The sequence below is a fragment of the Staurois parvus genome, unplaced genomic scaffold (assembly GCF_062004578.1).
Source record: "Staurois parvus isolate SC_StPar_1 unplaced genomic scaffold, SC_StPar_1.0 ptg000153l, whole genome shotgun sequence".
In the NCBI taxonomy this organism is placed as follows: Eukaryota; Metazoa; Chordata; class Amphibia; order Anura; family Ranidae; genus Staurois; species Staurois parvus.
In genome coordinates this window covers 9,891,092-9,908,354 of record NW_028317949.1, presented here as the reverse complement: position 1 = coordinate 9,908,354, position 17,263 = coordinate 9,891,092, and the positions used below count along the sequence as shown (strand labels likewise).

The 17,263-nt window shown below is 38.6% G+C and overlaps 1 protein-coding gene across 2 annotated transcripts in view; it reads left to right on the top strand.

The window, feature by feature from the left end:
* Positions 1 to 17,263, top strand: part of CDH12 (cadherin 12) — a 1,084,366-nt gene that overhangs the window by 823,982 nt on the left and 243,121 nt on the right. For both annotated transcript variants that reach the window (XM_089674839.1, XM_089674840.1), the window contains one exon: positions 6,810 to 7,104. In XM_089674839.1, coding sequence (XP_089530965.1) covers positions 6,810 to 7,104 — 295 coding nt within the window. The remainder of the gene's footprint in view (positions 1 to 6,809; positions 7,105 to 17,263) is intronic.

Here is a 17,263-nt window from a genome sequence, read left to right as displayed (position 1 = left end):
TTTTTTTTGTACATACTGTAACCCTAGCAGTACACTACTTCTGGGGGGTGATGAAGACTTTTTTTATTTTACACTGATTACTTTTACACCCATAAAGGCTGTAAAAGCAATCATTTCTCCTTCTCTCTAGCTGCATTCTTGCAGCCATTGAGAAATACTGTGTGAGCTGTGATTGGTCACAGCTTGTCACATGGTACAAGGCTGTTGTGAATAGCCTTGTACCATGTGATCTCTGTGATCATTCACAGATTTCATGCGTAGTAAGCAATGATGTCAGAAGTGACATCTTGCTTGTTTCTCTGCATGTGATTACTGATTGGTTAATCAGTGATCACATGATCGGGACCTTGCACAGAGGTCCGTACCACGATCGGTGTTCCACTGTGTTCTCACTCCCAGGGAGCGTGCACAGTCCAAAATGGCTGGCGCCGTTTCTGAACGGCAACCCGCCCCTGGACTGCCACCGTCCAGCCCTTTATATACAGCGGCTGGATGGCAAGTGGTTAAGAGACAAAAGGATAAATACCGCAAGACCCACATTCCCCAGTTTGCTTCCATGCATCTTATCTAACTACTGAACAAATTAGCAAAAATAAAGAGAAAAAGAGGGATAACAATCATTTAGAGAAATTCTTCATAGATTAGTGTTTAGTTGTGTGTATATGGAAAGTATGGCAAAAAGTTAAGAAACGTATACCTATATTCGTAAGGTTGCTGGATACCCATCCTAGAAGTCAGCAACCTATTTTAGCACATGTCTAGAATATGGCTGTCTGCATGCAGAGTGCAGAGTCATACTTGATGCTCATCTGGATTATTCAGTGATTCCAGCACTACGCTAGGCTGCAGTTAGATATGGTGAACAATGATAAAGGGGAAGAGCCCTAAGATGGAACAAATATGTGGTCAGCAGAGGCCCTCAGTCAATGAAAAAGGTGTTTTCAAGCAGATCCTTCTGGAAGGTTTGTATTTAGTGTTCATGAGAACAGATTAAAACACACCATCAATGTGTTTCATGGCTCTTTAGTGGCTGCTGTGTCAGGAAAAGTTGTACAGTACACTATAATGGGTGGGATCTTCAGCCCATACAATACTGAGCAGCCTTAGCCAGACAGCAGGACCAGCTTGGTGGCCTGACATTTTTTTTACTGCAGTTAAGCTGTTGCCCTTCCACTTGTCCTGAGTCTGCCATGGAACAGTGAATGGGCTGCTGAGACCGATGCACTTGTTCCTCTGTTCAGTCTATTCTCAACTCTCTAAATCATGTACCTTGTTGTCATCACATGTGAATGCAGGAAATCGTAACTACAATGCTAGGCCAAACTGCTAATAGCATGTATTATCTTCAGAAAAAGCAACCCGCCATATTGGCATATGCATATTGCAAATGCTACAGGGGAAAATATAAATACATAGCATTGCCAGAGAAGCAAACACCTGAAACTATAAACATTAAATACTTAAAACAGTGTTAAGCCATAGTGTTTTTGGTTCAGCACTTTGAGCACAACAAAATTAACATTCCAAATTTTTAAATTTGTTAAAATTCCTAACCCTTTATTTGCAGTTTACAACTTTCAATACTGCTGGCTCCTACTCTCTCAGTGCTACTTCCCTGAACTGCCAGTCTTCACAGAAAAGAGTTAACAGTGTACAGCACTGTCTTAAGCCAGTCTGTTAGCTTGAGGAAGTGAGGGGGAAGAAGAGGGAGAAGCAAGGGAGTACTTTGCCATCCTAGGCTACAGAGCTGTGTGTTTCTCTTGATGTCGGGAGACACAACTCTGCATGTAAAAGTGGCTTTATAGGATGCTGCAAGAGAAAAGGGCCACTCTGAAACATGAAACCTGGGCAGTTGTCATGGTACACATGTGCCAGGGAGATTCACTTGCAGTGAATTATTGGTAAATATGATATGCACTGCTTTAAAACTATGCCCCTTAATCATACTCGTAATGGATTATGCACAACAAACTATCTGTAATTGTTTAGAAAACTACACAGCATTTTTCTCATTCCTATTTACTTTGGTGCATCAGTATAGACCAGGGGCGGACTGACAACTCATGGGGCCCCTGGGCAATAGGGGATCATGGGGCCCCTGTGTCCTTGCCCAAACACAAAAGAGCCTATGAAAAAGGTACCAGGGGCATCTCATGGGGCCCCCTACTGACCCCGGGCCCTCAATAAGGGATCATGGGACCCCTGTGTCCTTGCCCAAACTCAAAAAAGCCTATGAAAAAGGTACCAGGGGCATCTCATGGGGCCCCCTACTTACCCTGGGCCCTCGGGCACTGCCCTAGTTTCCAAATGGTCAGTCTGCCCCTGGTATAGACACACATCTTTGAAGTCTGTCCTATGTTGTGCTATAATGAACAATATAAAAGTATTTAAAATTCACTGAAATTCCAGAATCCTATGAACCTACAAGGCTAGCCACGAATGCTAATGCTAAAGATCACAGTAACCTCTTATATTATCACATTATATTCATTTATATATGTTTCATTTGCAAAACAAAATGCATTATTTTATTCAAATGAATTTATGTTCCCATGGTATTATGCATTAAGCCAGGCAACATTCTTAATTGTAATTTATTTATAAAAGTGGAAATGCTGGGGAGGAGAGAAGCAGCACATGGAGACAATTAGGTACATTACATTGCAAAGGACATGCTGACAGATAGATTAGTTTATCAGTCTGCTGCTTCTTAATTCGCTATCTAATGACAAAGTGGGGGTAGGGAGGAGACCAGTAAGTGAAAGCGAAACTGCAGCAGAAAAAAAAAATCTACCCCCTTCTCTGCAAGGAATAATTGTTCTGTGTGCAGAAGCTGTGTGAGTAAACACTAGATTTTTGTACTGTAAATACCATTTCTTTGGCAGGTAAAACAGATCTTGTATGCATTTCATTCGTATATTTAGCTGTTTGCTTAGGAGTTCAGCTTCAAATCAACCAAACTAGGTTAAATTATCTATGTGGCATCACTGTTCTCAAAATGTATGTGGCACACACTACTGATATACTGAGGGAAAAAATACATATACACATGCTTCTTGTGTACTGTGACACAGAGTATAAACTTAACCAAAAGAAAACATTTCTTGGCAGTTCTAAAGAAGCATCAGTTTTTAATAACCATTTTCTCATTATACTTTTAGGAAACAGTTTACTATGCTATTGCTTCTCTTGTACCATTGCATCCATTTTTACTGAAACAAGCTATAAAAGGGAGCACACACTATAATGCTGACTAATCACAGCCATTTATGGTCTGCATAAACATCCATTGTGACTTCAAAGAGCTTTGTTAAAAAAATATATTAGAAGAGGAATGAGGCTGGAATAAAATATTAGTTATTTTATAAATACTGTTATATACATATACCAAATTACCCAATGTTGAACAGAGACACTGAGTGCATCAGTGATCAAAGTGACAGTCTATCCCAGAACGATGAAGCAATTTTTCACATATTACAGCATTTATCACCTATCAGTTATGTATTCAAATTGAATTTACTGCTTGTCAGCTAGGTTAGCATGATAAATTATTTTTCTGTGCAGAGTACTATAACTTTCAAGTATAAATCTATGCATTAAACACCAAATAAAAAACCCTATTCGAAGAAAATAACATCTCTTCTCAAGTCTCATTTCCCAAAGTAATTGCAAGAAGAGTAGTTTATTACTCATTTTATGAATTTTATTATTTAAATAAATGTTATGACATTGTGATATAATGTCTTAAAGTAAAAAAAAATATTTAATTTTCTCTTTTTGCTATAGCCCATTTGATTATACTGCATAGTTCAAAAAGAAATAATTCAGTTGTAGATTTGCTTTTTCTTCCCTTTTTTAATGATGAAAATTCAAGCAGAAATGGTGACAATGATTTATGCAACAGCACTGCATGAGTGGAGTGCAAATATAAAAACAGTTGGGCCAGGTGCACCTATATACCTATAGCTATGAAGTTTGAAGAACAAAGTTTTCAGTGTCTTTTTGTGTCTTTTTTATGTGTATTACCCCTTGAACTTTCTTTCACTGCTACACATTGTATTGTATATGTAACAATATCAATCCTAAGTAAAGAGACATGTTTAAGCATGTGTTTAATAATTTAAATATGAACTCTAAATATTATGTTTTTGCATACTTACATTGCTCCAGCCTGAACCTCTGTACATCTCATGCTTGGGGGGCCAATGGGGAAGCTGAAAATCACTGTAGTAGTCAGCACTTCTACAGTGACTGCTGAAACTTCCAGGTCCTGTGCAAACTACTTCTCCTTTGCATGTTGACCACAGGGGTCACTTGCTCATCACTGTCTCCATTCATAGAACTCCTTGTATTTTTTCAGTGAATACAAGGTGTTCTCTAATTGGATGAGGTGGAAATTGTGATGTTACTGCCCTTCTTTTCCACCTTGTCCTATCAAAGAGTGCCTTGTATTCATTAAAAAAGTGCCAAGCAAGCAACTCCCTATGGTCAGCATTCAGAGGGGAAGGCAATCACATAGAAACTAAGCTGGACTTGTGAACTAGTAGCTTCAACTTCTACAGTGATTGTCACTTCTCAACAGCTCCATGGTCCATATATATATATATATATATATATATATGCAAAAGTCTCATTTATGGTGTGCATCATTAAATACAATAAAACACACTGAGGAGTCATATATTACGTGAAGAGCTTTTATAGGTCTTTTGACTACTAGGGCTCAGTTACTTACATTTTACCCTTTTTGCATATCAGTACTGCTGACATTCATTTTTTCTCAGCCCCTTTTTTTTCTATATGCACTCACTCCAGTGGAAACTATATGTCATTGCTTAGGGCAGTGAACTCTGCCTGCACACTGAGCATCGGCTTGGCAACTTATAGCCTCCATCAGAAGGACCTGTGACCAGGGGCGTATTTACCACAAGGCCAACAAGGCATTTGCCTAGGGTGGCATTTTTTTAAGGGGGGCAGCACTGGCCCCCAGAAGGAGGGACATGGGGACCAGGTGCGATCCGAGAGAGGCTGTGGGCTGCTTGATGGTGTATGCAGAGCCCCACTGTTGTTCCTGGGGATAGCCAGAGCTGTGGGGGGGGGTGTTAGTGGAAGGCTGTCTCGGGTGAGGACAGAGGGGGATGGGGCAGGGGTGTTGTTGGTCACTATCAGGCTCTCTCCGTGGGGGGACTGGTGTTGGTTGGTGACAGGCTCTTTCCGCAGGGGGGGGTCCAATTTTTGTGTTGCCTAGGGCAGCACAAAACCTAAATACACCACTGCCTGTGACAGTGTGCCAATACAGAAGAGCAATTGGGAAACAGGGAAAAAGCATTGCCACCCAGTTAGAAAAAATGCCTGAACAAGGTCTTTCATTGTCAGGATTACCGCATATATGTATGCATTATAATGAACATGGTAGATTCAAAAAGACTGAAAATTCATTTTCAAATTACATTAACATATTAAATATTATAGGACATTTTAGTGATTGGGCTTAAATGTAATTTAAGGCTGTAAGAGTTGTTGAACTTAATTAACTATGTGCCTACTATGTAGCTATGATTGTGGTTAAGGGTCTGTTGATAGCTATCCATTTTCCTCCAGTCAAAATGCATTTTCAAGTAGAAATCTCATTCTTCCTATGTAGCTAATGGACATTTAAGTCCTACATGCAAAACTAAAAGTGTCCTTTCTGGAGTATATTGTTCATGAACAAGAATTGATAGTAATTATTGGCAGATCATAAATATTACTTTACTTTCTTCTCAAATAGAGAGTCGGCAGTAAAAAATAGCTGGATGGATGAAAGCTTTTTTTTTTTTTATTTAACGCCCATACTTAAGCAAACTAACTAAAGCAGGTTACCTAAAATTCACGTCCCCATCCTCTTAGCATATTATTAGCATGCCTCTTTGTTGAAACCTTTATTTATTTCTTATTCCACTAAATTTGATCCAGCCCTGGTGAATGGCTACTGTTTACTGCCTAGACTAGAAAGTTTATATGCCATGAGATTAATATTTGAGTCTAAAATAAATGGGAATTTCCCATATTGATAAGTACATTTCTAAAACATCTGGAGAGTTTTTGTAAATACCTGCTCCAGTATTGAATCCAGACACGTATTTTCTACAGATTAAACAGGCTATTTCTCCACTAGACAGTGCAAAGGGGAGTACTGTAAAGAATCACTAGCTCCAATAGGTGTGCCACAGCCCTCACTTGACGCAGTTTGCATTTGTCTCTGATACATCTAAACATAAACTCTTTCATTTTCAGATACAATTCCAAAAGGCAACTGTCTATAATGTAATAAGGGAATTTGCCAAGGATGCATCTGTGACAGTGTTGTTGGGCCTGGTGTCTTTGATCTAAAGTTGAGCAATTCTCATGTTTTCAATCAATGTTACCAAACAGAAATAGACAGGGCAATGTTTTGACAGTAATAATATTAGTAATTCACTCTAAACAAAAATATCCCGTATCAGCACACTTCACCCCTACCCTTAGAGGTGTACAAAATATACAAATAATATGCTCAGTGATAATAATCAATAAATAAGCATTGTAAAAGCATAGATAAAAACTCAAAAGTCACATTGTAACAGATCAAATATTTGTAATTGAATAATATTGGTATTTAAAACATGTCATTAGGAAATAATTAAGGAAGCAATGAATCATATTTGTTTGGCCTGAGGCTTAATACTACTAAACTAAATATCTAAGTTAATATAAAATGTCACTTATAATGGTTGCAAATAAAATAATCTTCTGTACAATCATTCCTTTTTCTTTTTATTTTACAGCTTCATTCTGATTTGGACAAAGGGGTTGGATCAGTGAAATACACATTGTTGGGTGATGGTGCTGGCACAATATTTACAATTGATGACACCACAGGTGATATCCATGCTATTAAAAGTTTGGACAGAGAAGAAAAACCATTCTATACATTACGTGCTCAAGCTGTGGATATTGTCACTGGAAAGCCAGTGGAGCAAGAATCAGCATTCATAATAAAAGTTCAGGACATTAATGATAATGAGCCAAAGTTTTTGGATGGCCCTTATGTTGCTAGTGTTCCTGAAATGTCTCCAGTTGGTAAGTGGAAAATTAATTTTATACTAAACACTTCATAAAACAATATGGTCAGAATCTGATTATTGCTTAACATTACTAAACAACATTAGGTGACACTGAAATTGTGGCTGAATCATTCTGCCTATGAAAAGGTAATGTAGTGTGTAAAACACGTTTCCCGGTTCTCATTTTATGGCATTGTTTGTCACACTGTGTAACAAGATACTCTACATTTCATTAGAGATTCCCTCCAGAAGTTTAAATGTCAAAGCTGAAATATAATAGATACGTACAAGCTGCTTTTTAGCAGTATGGGATGGCCCTGATGGAAAACTAAAAAAATCAAACTGATTGCCTCAACTGCAGTTGAATGTATTGTTTAAGAAAAGGAATCTGCACTTTCATCCTGTTTTAGAAATAGTACTTATGGAAGTGAAATTGCAAGAAACGCATTGAGCTGTGACCCTTTAATAGCCTCAGGGAGCCCAACTAGCATGCTATTATTTTGTCTTGACCTATTTTTTTAAGTCGTCTGCCTTTTCGTTTAGCCACGGTTTATTTTGTTGAAGCTTAGTTATCATTTTCTCCTACTGGGTAGTAGAAGCATCTAGTGCTGAAATACAGGTATCTAGTTCTTGTAGCATACTAATAATCTGATGGCAACACTCTCTGTTCTTTTATAGTTCTTATATACAGTATAGTTCCTCCTTTATTTTTATCTGGTTTTTGGTGACATATTCCAAACACACTCTCCAGATATGCTAAACAATATTTATACCCTTTACAATTTTTCCATCACCCCTCTCCTCTAGAAGGGGGAAAGGGTGAGGAATGAATGGGCAAAAAAGGGGGCAAAATAATCCTTCTGTCCTTAACCTCCACATATTATTCATCAATATTACTCAAAATATATTATTTCAGTCTGTAAGCTGAGTAGGCAGATGGGCCTTCCTCGTTGAGTACCAAGTGTAAGATGACATAACAAGCCTTCGCCAGGGTGGGTTCTTATGGGCTACACTAGGCACCATGAAAGGGTTCACTCACCCTACACACAGGGTACCTTTGATGTGTTATGCTCATCAATGCCCTGGTACAAAGCGGGGACCGCTTTCAGGGAGAGTCAACTTTAATGCGGTCCTCCAGCTTAGAGATGGGGCGTACACCGTGTACATTGGGTAAATAAACAATTCCAGTTAACCCACTGGTCCTGTGACAATGCACACCTTGACTGCAATTGCATTTAGGTGGGACATGCTGAGCCCTCTTCATCCATCCAGCGTTCCAGTGACAGAATGGGGTCCTGCAGTGCACATAGCATGGACCTCAAATGTGCACTTAGTTCCTCTTGCTTTCCCACACCTGGTGGCTAAACCAAGGAAATCTGTGCTTCTGTTCTGCTCCTATTGCTATCGGCGATAGACCTCTGGGGAGGGAGCCCCAGAATCAAACCACTTGCTATCGGAGGATGCCTCTCCTAGCACAGGTACCACACTTCACGACAAGCTGCTTGTACCAGATACTAGTCTCTCATTACTCTTGACAACTACTTGCTGCTACTCCGCACAATGTTAATTCTTGCAGAGCCTGACTTTTTACCCCGATGTGCTTTAACTAACCTGATTTTCAGATGTTTATGTGTAATGTGTTAGTTACTTCCATACAACCCTTTAGAATAACTTCAGAGCAGAAAGGACAATGTTTCAAAAGCTGTATTGTGTAACTTCAATTTAACAGTTCAATCAGAACAATAAGTCTTCCCTAACTGACGAACTGTGGCTGCCCCAGCATACCTGCATAGGGAGAGTCTAATACTGGCAAGTTTAAGGTGGTGGTAGTCCATAATGATGGTGTCCCGATGAGTCACTGTCTTCAGATCATACTACAAAACCCAGCTGACTCTTTACATGGTGGTGTTACAGTTCTCCAGAGCCAAATTCAGCAGGATACTCTCAGTCTATCTCTCTCTTCTCTTCTCCCCTCTTCTCTTCCTGGGATCTGAACCTCTGTCACTTTTATATTAACACAGGACTAGTGGGTTAAACAAAAGCCAGCAAACTTAGCTTGGGAAAGTTGGCAAAAAACATTAACCCCTTTCCCCTGGCTAGGGGAGCTATAATTAACTAACTTACAGTAGGCAACCTGTCCCACTTGATTAAGCTAAAAAAAAATCCAGGGTAACCTAAAATAAATACACACAATAGTCCATTTAGTCCTGTAACACTATAAAATAATATTTTTTAATTGAGGGTAAATTCAGTTCTTGACCCATTTATATCAGTTTACTTATGATTCTATTGTGTTCTTCAACCTGCAGCAGTATCAATTACGTTGAAAGGCTCAGGGAGTCAAAGCACATCATGAAACCATCCTCCAAGGTCATCCGTTTGAGTTCAACCTCAACTCAGAGTACTTCAATTTGAATTGAATTAGTGTCAACTGAACAAGAATCAGATAAACATAAATCACCAGCACCACAATTAAAATAAAAGCAAAAACAAATTAAATGCTGCTATACATAAGTGTAAACCTACACCAAAAATTATATAATCAACACAAACAGTGCAAAATAATTTGATATAGTGCTGAATAAAATGTATGTAAATAATAATAAATAATTAATAAAAAATATTAAACATATGAAGCCCCACTCCAAAATTTTTGAAAAAAACTTTTTTAAGTAAAAAATTGTAGAAAACTCCTTGGATATTCAGAAAGTTCTTTTTCCAAAGAAGTGTGCTTCCACCCAAAATTTAGTGCTCAAACCATTAAATACCGCACTCACCAGATTATGGGGACAAAAACGCCTTTTAGGTATTTAGGGGATCCTAGACCCTTATAATATGCCTCCAGATCTTCACTCCACCGGAAAGCTTTCCTCCAATTTCCAAGACCACCAGATTTCACTTCCCAGAGATACTTGCAGTGAAGGGATCCATGCTGCAGCAGCCCTCTCCTTGTCAGCAGTGTATGAGGATGGGGCGGTGTGTGTGGGCTCTACTTCTTTGGGTGTCACCCGCAGGCTCAGCCAAAGACAAGGAGAGGGCTGCTGCAGCATGGACTTTTTTTTTTTTAATTTCACTTTTTTTTTTTTTTACATACTGTCACCAATGCAGGACAGGGTCATCATATAACTGGTGTGGCGGTGATCAGGGGCACTGACTGTTGACAGCATGAAAACAAAAAACAATCTTTGTTTTCAACTTTTTACATTTTTTTAATTAATTTTTTATTACTTTTGTATGATTTTTATTTATAACACACTGTGACCAGAGTAGTATAATGTTATCATAGTAATGTTGTACTACTCTGGGGAAGTGATCAGTATTTTTTTTTACACGTTATGATTGCTTATAGCAAAGAATTTAATTGCTATAAGCAAGCATTTACCTGAATGAAATCGATTCATTCAGGTTTTTTTGTTGTGATTAGCTGTGATTGGCCACAGCTGATCACATGACACATATGGGCTATGACTGGCCCAGTGTGTACCATGTTATCACAGTGACCAATCACAGCTAGCAACACAATTGTATACAATGGATGGTATGAAAGGAAGCCATCCTCTGTTTACAATTGTCATGTGACCTGCTGTGATTGGTACTGGCAACGGGATGGTGTACAGATCCGTCATTGGCTGTGTCTGATGGACACAACCGGTGACAGATCCTTCCACAGAGCACCCCCGAGTGTGACTCTATAATTTTCCTACAGAATAAATAATATACATTGATTTGGGTTATTTTCAGCAAAGAAATGTAGCAGAATACATCTTGGCCTAAATTCATGAAGAACAGTTATTTACTTGCAAAATTTTGTAACAGAAACTAATAAAAACTTGTTTTTTTCAAATTTTGTTTTAATTTTTTTGGACATATGATGCCCACCCAGATTGATGAAAGTCCAGCTCAGCTGTCAATTTGCTATTGACCAGGCAGGAACTGGTTAATATGGCACACTTTAAAGATGGTTTTAAGAAGTTGTATAATTTCTAAGGTATGGATAAAACAAAGGCAAAGTTTGAATTTAAATGGAGCACTAACATGATATTGAACAATAGAACCTCTGAGCCATTAAGGTTTTACAGAAGAGTGAGAAATGGTTGTACCTTTCTAATCCTTTATTTTAATTTGGCTATTAATATTTTGACCAAAGTATATGGAATTATAAATCCTAGTTTATCAGTGGGTGTCAGAACTCTGAAATCATCATATGTGCATGACATGCTTCAGTATGTCTCTGACCCAGAAATATCCTTGCCCAAAATATGAAAGTGTTACTAAAGTCTATTTTTTTAATTAAAACAGAAAACATGTTATACTCACCTGCTCTGTGTAGTGGTATTGCACAAAGCGGCCCTAAACTGCCTCTTCTTGGATCCCCCGCCAGTGATCTTGGCTCCTCCTCTTCTTTGAATGTCTCCAAAGCAAGCCATTTGCTATGGGGGCACACAGTGTCTACTTGCTCCCAAGCTGCGTGTCTATTGCACTTCATAGACACACACAGCAGGTCTTAGCCCCACCACCACTTCTTCCTTACTGCTTTTGATTGACGGCAGCAGGAGACAATGGCAATCCATGTATGAATAGAAAAAGAGGGGAGAAGAGATGCAGCTGTACACAGCGCTAGATCTTCCAAAAACACTTTTTACCATAATGCAAGGAATACATAAAGTTAAAAAATGTTTTTAGCTTTAGTATTACTTTTTGCTTAAGTACTCATTCACAGGCATATACTGCACTGTAGGCATATGTTCTTCATGGAATCCTGGCTGGTAGAGCTAGCAAAAGATTCTGCATAAAATACGCACCTAAAGTACTTACATTTAGTCACATTTAGGCGTGTTTAGATTCATACAGCATCTTGATTTTTTTTTTCTTTTGTTTCTATGAATGACTTCATATACACACACACATATGCATTGATGCATGTTTATGCGTGTACACATGTATAATCTGCAGATCTGTGTGGCCCTGGATGCAGCCATGTTGTACCATTTTGCATGCAGACACAGCTGTGTGTATAAGTTCATTGTACTTTCATATATACTTTCATCTTTTATATGATTCCCTTCAAAAAAACTAAAGGAAAAAGGTGACTGTCCTGAAAGAATATTGTTTTTCCTATAGACAGGTCCAGGATTCATTTAGGAAGAATAGGCAATTGGTAGGTGAAATCAAGGCCAATCCTAATCTATTTTTTAAAGCTTCCCTAAGAAGGGTGGAGTAATTAGTACATTTATATTAAGTATTTATGAGATTTCGCTCAAGTCAGAGGACAGAGGTGTTGATGAAGTTTGTAAAAGAAAATGGGATAAGCTCTTCCAGCACTGAGAAAAAAAAACTGGAGAGTTAAACTGGTCATATACTAAATGATTTTCATTAGAACAATTGTAAGAATATTCATATGAGCGTTTGCACCAAAATTCTTTGTGCATTCATGACAGATTGAATGTCCTTCGAAGGTACTTCGAAATATTGTTTGCTTTTAACATTTAACATTAATTTTGGAATTAATGTATTTTCCCAAATAAAAAACATATTAACTGTTACAATTTTTTTCATTAAAAAAAAATGCCATCTTTCTCCTTCAAATTGTCTCATCATTGTGGTCAAAAACAAATGTCGATTTGACCCCACTATTGATTGGAAAATTGACTGAATGTTTTTAAATGCAAAACTTTCAAGCAAAACTGTACTAGTGTTTAGCTTTAATATTGGGGATTACAAGGGACTACCTGGGTTTGTAAGATTACAATAAGCACTGACTCAGAATAACTATATTTAAAAATTACATTTGTGAGATGGGCAGCTAAACTTTGTCCTTGAACAGTTTCTGGACAACACAACATGCAGCCTTCGAAAAACACCACTATAGACATCTAAAAATAAACAGACATGGCATTGGAATAAGTGACATGCAGATTTACTTTAATTCACATGAAAAGTCTTAGATATAGGCCCTGACATAAAGTTGTTTTCCTCCTATTCCTTTTAGTACCCTTTTCATACCACATAGATGCAGCCTTAACTGCTCCACTTGTACTGCATGGTATTGACAGGACAGTGTGTAGATGATACCTTTTATATTTTGGCACCTGACACATCTATAGCTTACCACCACCGCAGTGTTCTACTAGTTTATAACAACATGGTTCTGAAAGTCTTTTTTTTGCTTTTGTCTTTTTTTGGCTTATTGGTTTTGTCTGCCTCACACTTAAATGCACCTCTCTACAGTTGAACTCCTTTTCACTGTGGAATACAAACCAGACTATTTTACTCATTTTCTGTATAATGTAACCCAAGAAAAATCTGAAATAAACTAAAAGAAATATATATATATATATATATATATATTTATTTAGAGCATCTCCATTGCAAGCTATGACAAAATGCACAATAGAAGGGTGCTAGAAGGGTGATGACAAGTGCTTAACAATGGGGTTCGTCATCTCTGATTCTATGAAAATATATTAACAACATCATTTACATTTTATATATATTTGCCTTAAATTACTCTTGTCCAGGCACTAGCTTTACCTATATGGGTAATTTCATCATTTATTATACATACAAAGTTTTGATTTTTACTGAACATGTTTTAAATATTAAATCACAGCATTTAAATATTTATAAAAAATTAAAATTTTGCTGTTGGCTATGCATGTGCAGTGATCACAAACAACGGTAACATGCAACAACTTTTTTTTTGCCGATGGCAAGACATGGTTAAAACCTTTAGGAATTAGTATCATATTAAGGGACAGAGATGCTAACTGCTAAAAGGCATTGAGATAAAATGGTAAAAGTAATTTAAATATGTAAAAGCCGTACATTTACTTTATTTTACTTTCTAATCAAAAAATCAAAAACGAAACTGTTTATAGCATTTTTATTTTTATTATTTTAATTTCTATATAAAAACACCATAGTACCCATTTATGTGTCACATGTATTTCAAAATGTATTAAGCAATAATCATAACTAGTCTCAAATAATCACGTTTTTGTTTTTATATTGCACTAGAAAACAACTATATAGATACATGATTAGCTGTCTAAGAAATAATAAAATGCATATTTGAAGGAATTTAATATACTAAATTGTACTGAGATGAAACATTCCATCTATACTTCTAAAATCACAGTTGCAACTTAAGCTTTGTACACACAATGAGAATAACGGACAAATGGTTGTCCAGATTTTCTTTTACATGCTAGTCTCATATCGAAAATTAATCTCATATGATAGAATACAATTTCGGAAGTGATGTAATGTATTGTAATGCATTCTTTCATTTCTGAGCATTCGTGGTCTTGGTTGCTCAATTTTTATGGACAAATACTGTACTGATTAAACAAAAATTGTTCGTTCTGTTATCGTACAAGAAACATTTTTGTGCTCATCCCTTTGGATAATTTTGCATGAACTGTCGTGATTGAATCTAGAAAGATGTATAATAAACATCAATTTATCGGGCGCTCGCTTCAAAAGTAGTATTTTTTGCCTGATTTTCTCATAGTGTGCACTAGGCATTTGAAACATTTGTCAGTCAATATCTATGCCTCAACAAATGCTTGACCATGATAAAATTAGCACAATGGGGTTGATTTACTTAAACTGGAGAGTGCAGAACCTGGTGCAGCTGTGCATGGTAGCCAATCAGTTTCTAACTTCAGCTTGTTCAGTTATGCTTTGACAAAAAAACCCTAGAAGTTGATAGGTTTCTATGCATAGCTGCACCCAGGAGTGGACTGATAACTCATGGGGCCTCCGGGCAATAGGAGATAATGGGGCCCTCTGTGTTCCTGCTCACACTCAAGCCACACCCACATTCAAGCCCCACCTACATATTGCAGCTCAGTTGCATAGAGGGGACATTTAAATATCTACCGCGGCATAGACTGTCTGGACATTATTGGCTTCATTCTGTAGAAGCTGCTGGGTACTTCTAGGTCTAAAAATGGTTGCTGCATGGCAGCCATCTTTATCATGCAACCAAGAGTGTCTTATGAAAGAAGTAGGCCTGTGTGCAAGATCATAATCTGGGTCTTAATGACAGAGAAAGAAGTGCTGCACACTGCAGCAAAAATTGGGTGTGTTTTTTTGGGATTGGTTACATAGATTCCTGATGATTGTGGGGTTAATTGCCTTGTGTGGGCCTTCAGCTCCAACTCAGCTCCTTCCTGTCAGGGTTGCCAACCCCCCCTCTCCCCAACTTTTTATTTTTTACACACTAAAGAAACATGGAATACCTACTGACAGAACACCTAGTGATAACCTGAAATATGACAAAAACTCCTATTAGAAACTAAGAAGGGAAGAGGGGGTGAGAAAGTGGGAGGAGAGGGGGTTAGGAATTGGAAAGAGAGAGAGAGATGGAAGAGATGGGAAAGTGAAAACTGGTGGGGGGAGGGAATTGAAGTGAGAAGGGGAAGGAGTGAGAGAGGTAGGTGAGAGAGAGAAAGGGGGAGAGGGAGATGAGAGGGTGAGAGAGAGGAAGGTGAGAAGGGGAAGGAGTGAGAGAGAGGAAGGTGAGAGAGAGAAAAGGTGAAAGAGAGGGAGTGTGAGAGAGAAGGGGGAAGGAAGGCGAGAGAATGAAAGGGTGAGAGAGAGGGAGTGTGAGAGAGAGAGGGGGGGGGGAGAGGGAGGTGAGGGGTGAGAGAGAAAATGCAGGTAAAGGAGAAGGAGAAGGGTGAAGGAGAGGATGGGGAGAGAGAGAAGAAGGTGAGAGAGAGAGAGAGAGAGAGGCTTGGAGAGAGGGGGTGAAAGAGAGACGGTGTGAGAGAGAGAGAAGGGGTGAGAGAGAGAGAAGGGGTGAGAGGAGGTATAGATAGTGCCCCTCATCCTCAAGGCACACATGGGGTTCCCCATTATGAAGTGCAGAACACATGCTCATCCTCAAGTCACAGAGTGAACACCTCATTATCAGGCAACCAGAGTGCCCACTTAGGGCAGAAAGGGGATCCACAACTGTAAAGCACAATAAATAGAGATGAGCGAATTATTCAAAAATTCGATTTGGCTGATTCGCCGAATTTCAGGAAGAAATTCGTTTCGATGCGAATTTATTCGCTACGAAGTTAACTTATAAAAAGGGTTTCTAGGCTTCAGAGAGCCTTTAAATTAGTGCAGAACACTGTACCTTTAATTTAAATGCCCTTGGAGATGAGGAAGGAGAAGGATGAGAAGAAGGAGAAGGATGAGAAGAAGGAGAAGGAGAAGGATGAGAAGAAGGAGAAGGATGAGAAGAAGGAGAAGGAGAAGGAGAAGGAGGAGAAGGAGAAGGAGAAGGAGAAGGATGAGAAGAAGGAGAAGGAGAAGGATGAGAAGATGGAGAAGGAGAAGGATGAGAAGGATGAGAAGAAGGAGAAGGAGAAGGATGAGAAGAAGGAGAAGGATGAGAAGAAGGAGAAGGAGAAGGATGAGAAGAAGGAGAAGGAGAAGGATGAGAAGAAGGAGAAGGATGAGAAGATGGAGAAGGAGAAGGATGAGAAGAAGGAGAAGGAGAAGGATGAGAAGAAGGAGAAGGATGAGAAGAAGGAGAAGGAGAAGGATGAGAAGAAGGAGAAGGAGAAGGATGAGAAGAAGGAGAAGGATGAGAAGAAGGAGAAGGATGAGAAGAAGGAGAAGGAGAAGGATGAGAAGATGGAGAAGGAGAAGGATGAGAAGAAGGAGAAGGATGAGAAGAAGGATAAGGAGAAGGATGAGAAGAAGGAGAAGGATGAGAAGAAGGAGAAGGATGAGAAGAAGGATGAGAAGAAGGAGAAGGATGAGAAGAAGGATGAGAAGAAGGAGAAGGATGAGAAGAAGAAGGATGAGAAGAAGGAGAAGGATGAGAAGAAGAAGAAGGATGAGAAGAAGGAGAAGGATGAGAAGAAGGAGAAGGATGAGAAGAAGGAGAAGGATGAGAAGAAGAAGAAGGATGAGAAGAAGAAGAAGGATGAGAAGAAGAAGAAGGATGAGAAGAAGGAGAATTCCAAGCCGGCAAAAAGTGTATCTGCAGAGCTCCGCTATTTCTTAGGCTATTTCTGACAGTTCTGTGACATTCACTCCATACAGCGGTTTCAACCGCTGTATGGAGGGAATGTCCCAGAACTGTCAGAAATAGCCTATTTCTGACAGTTCTGTGACATTCACTCCATACAGCGGTTGAAACATTGTATCTATTTGTTTCCATAAAT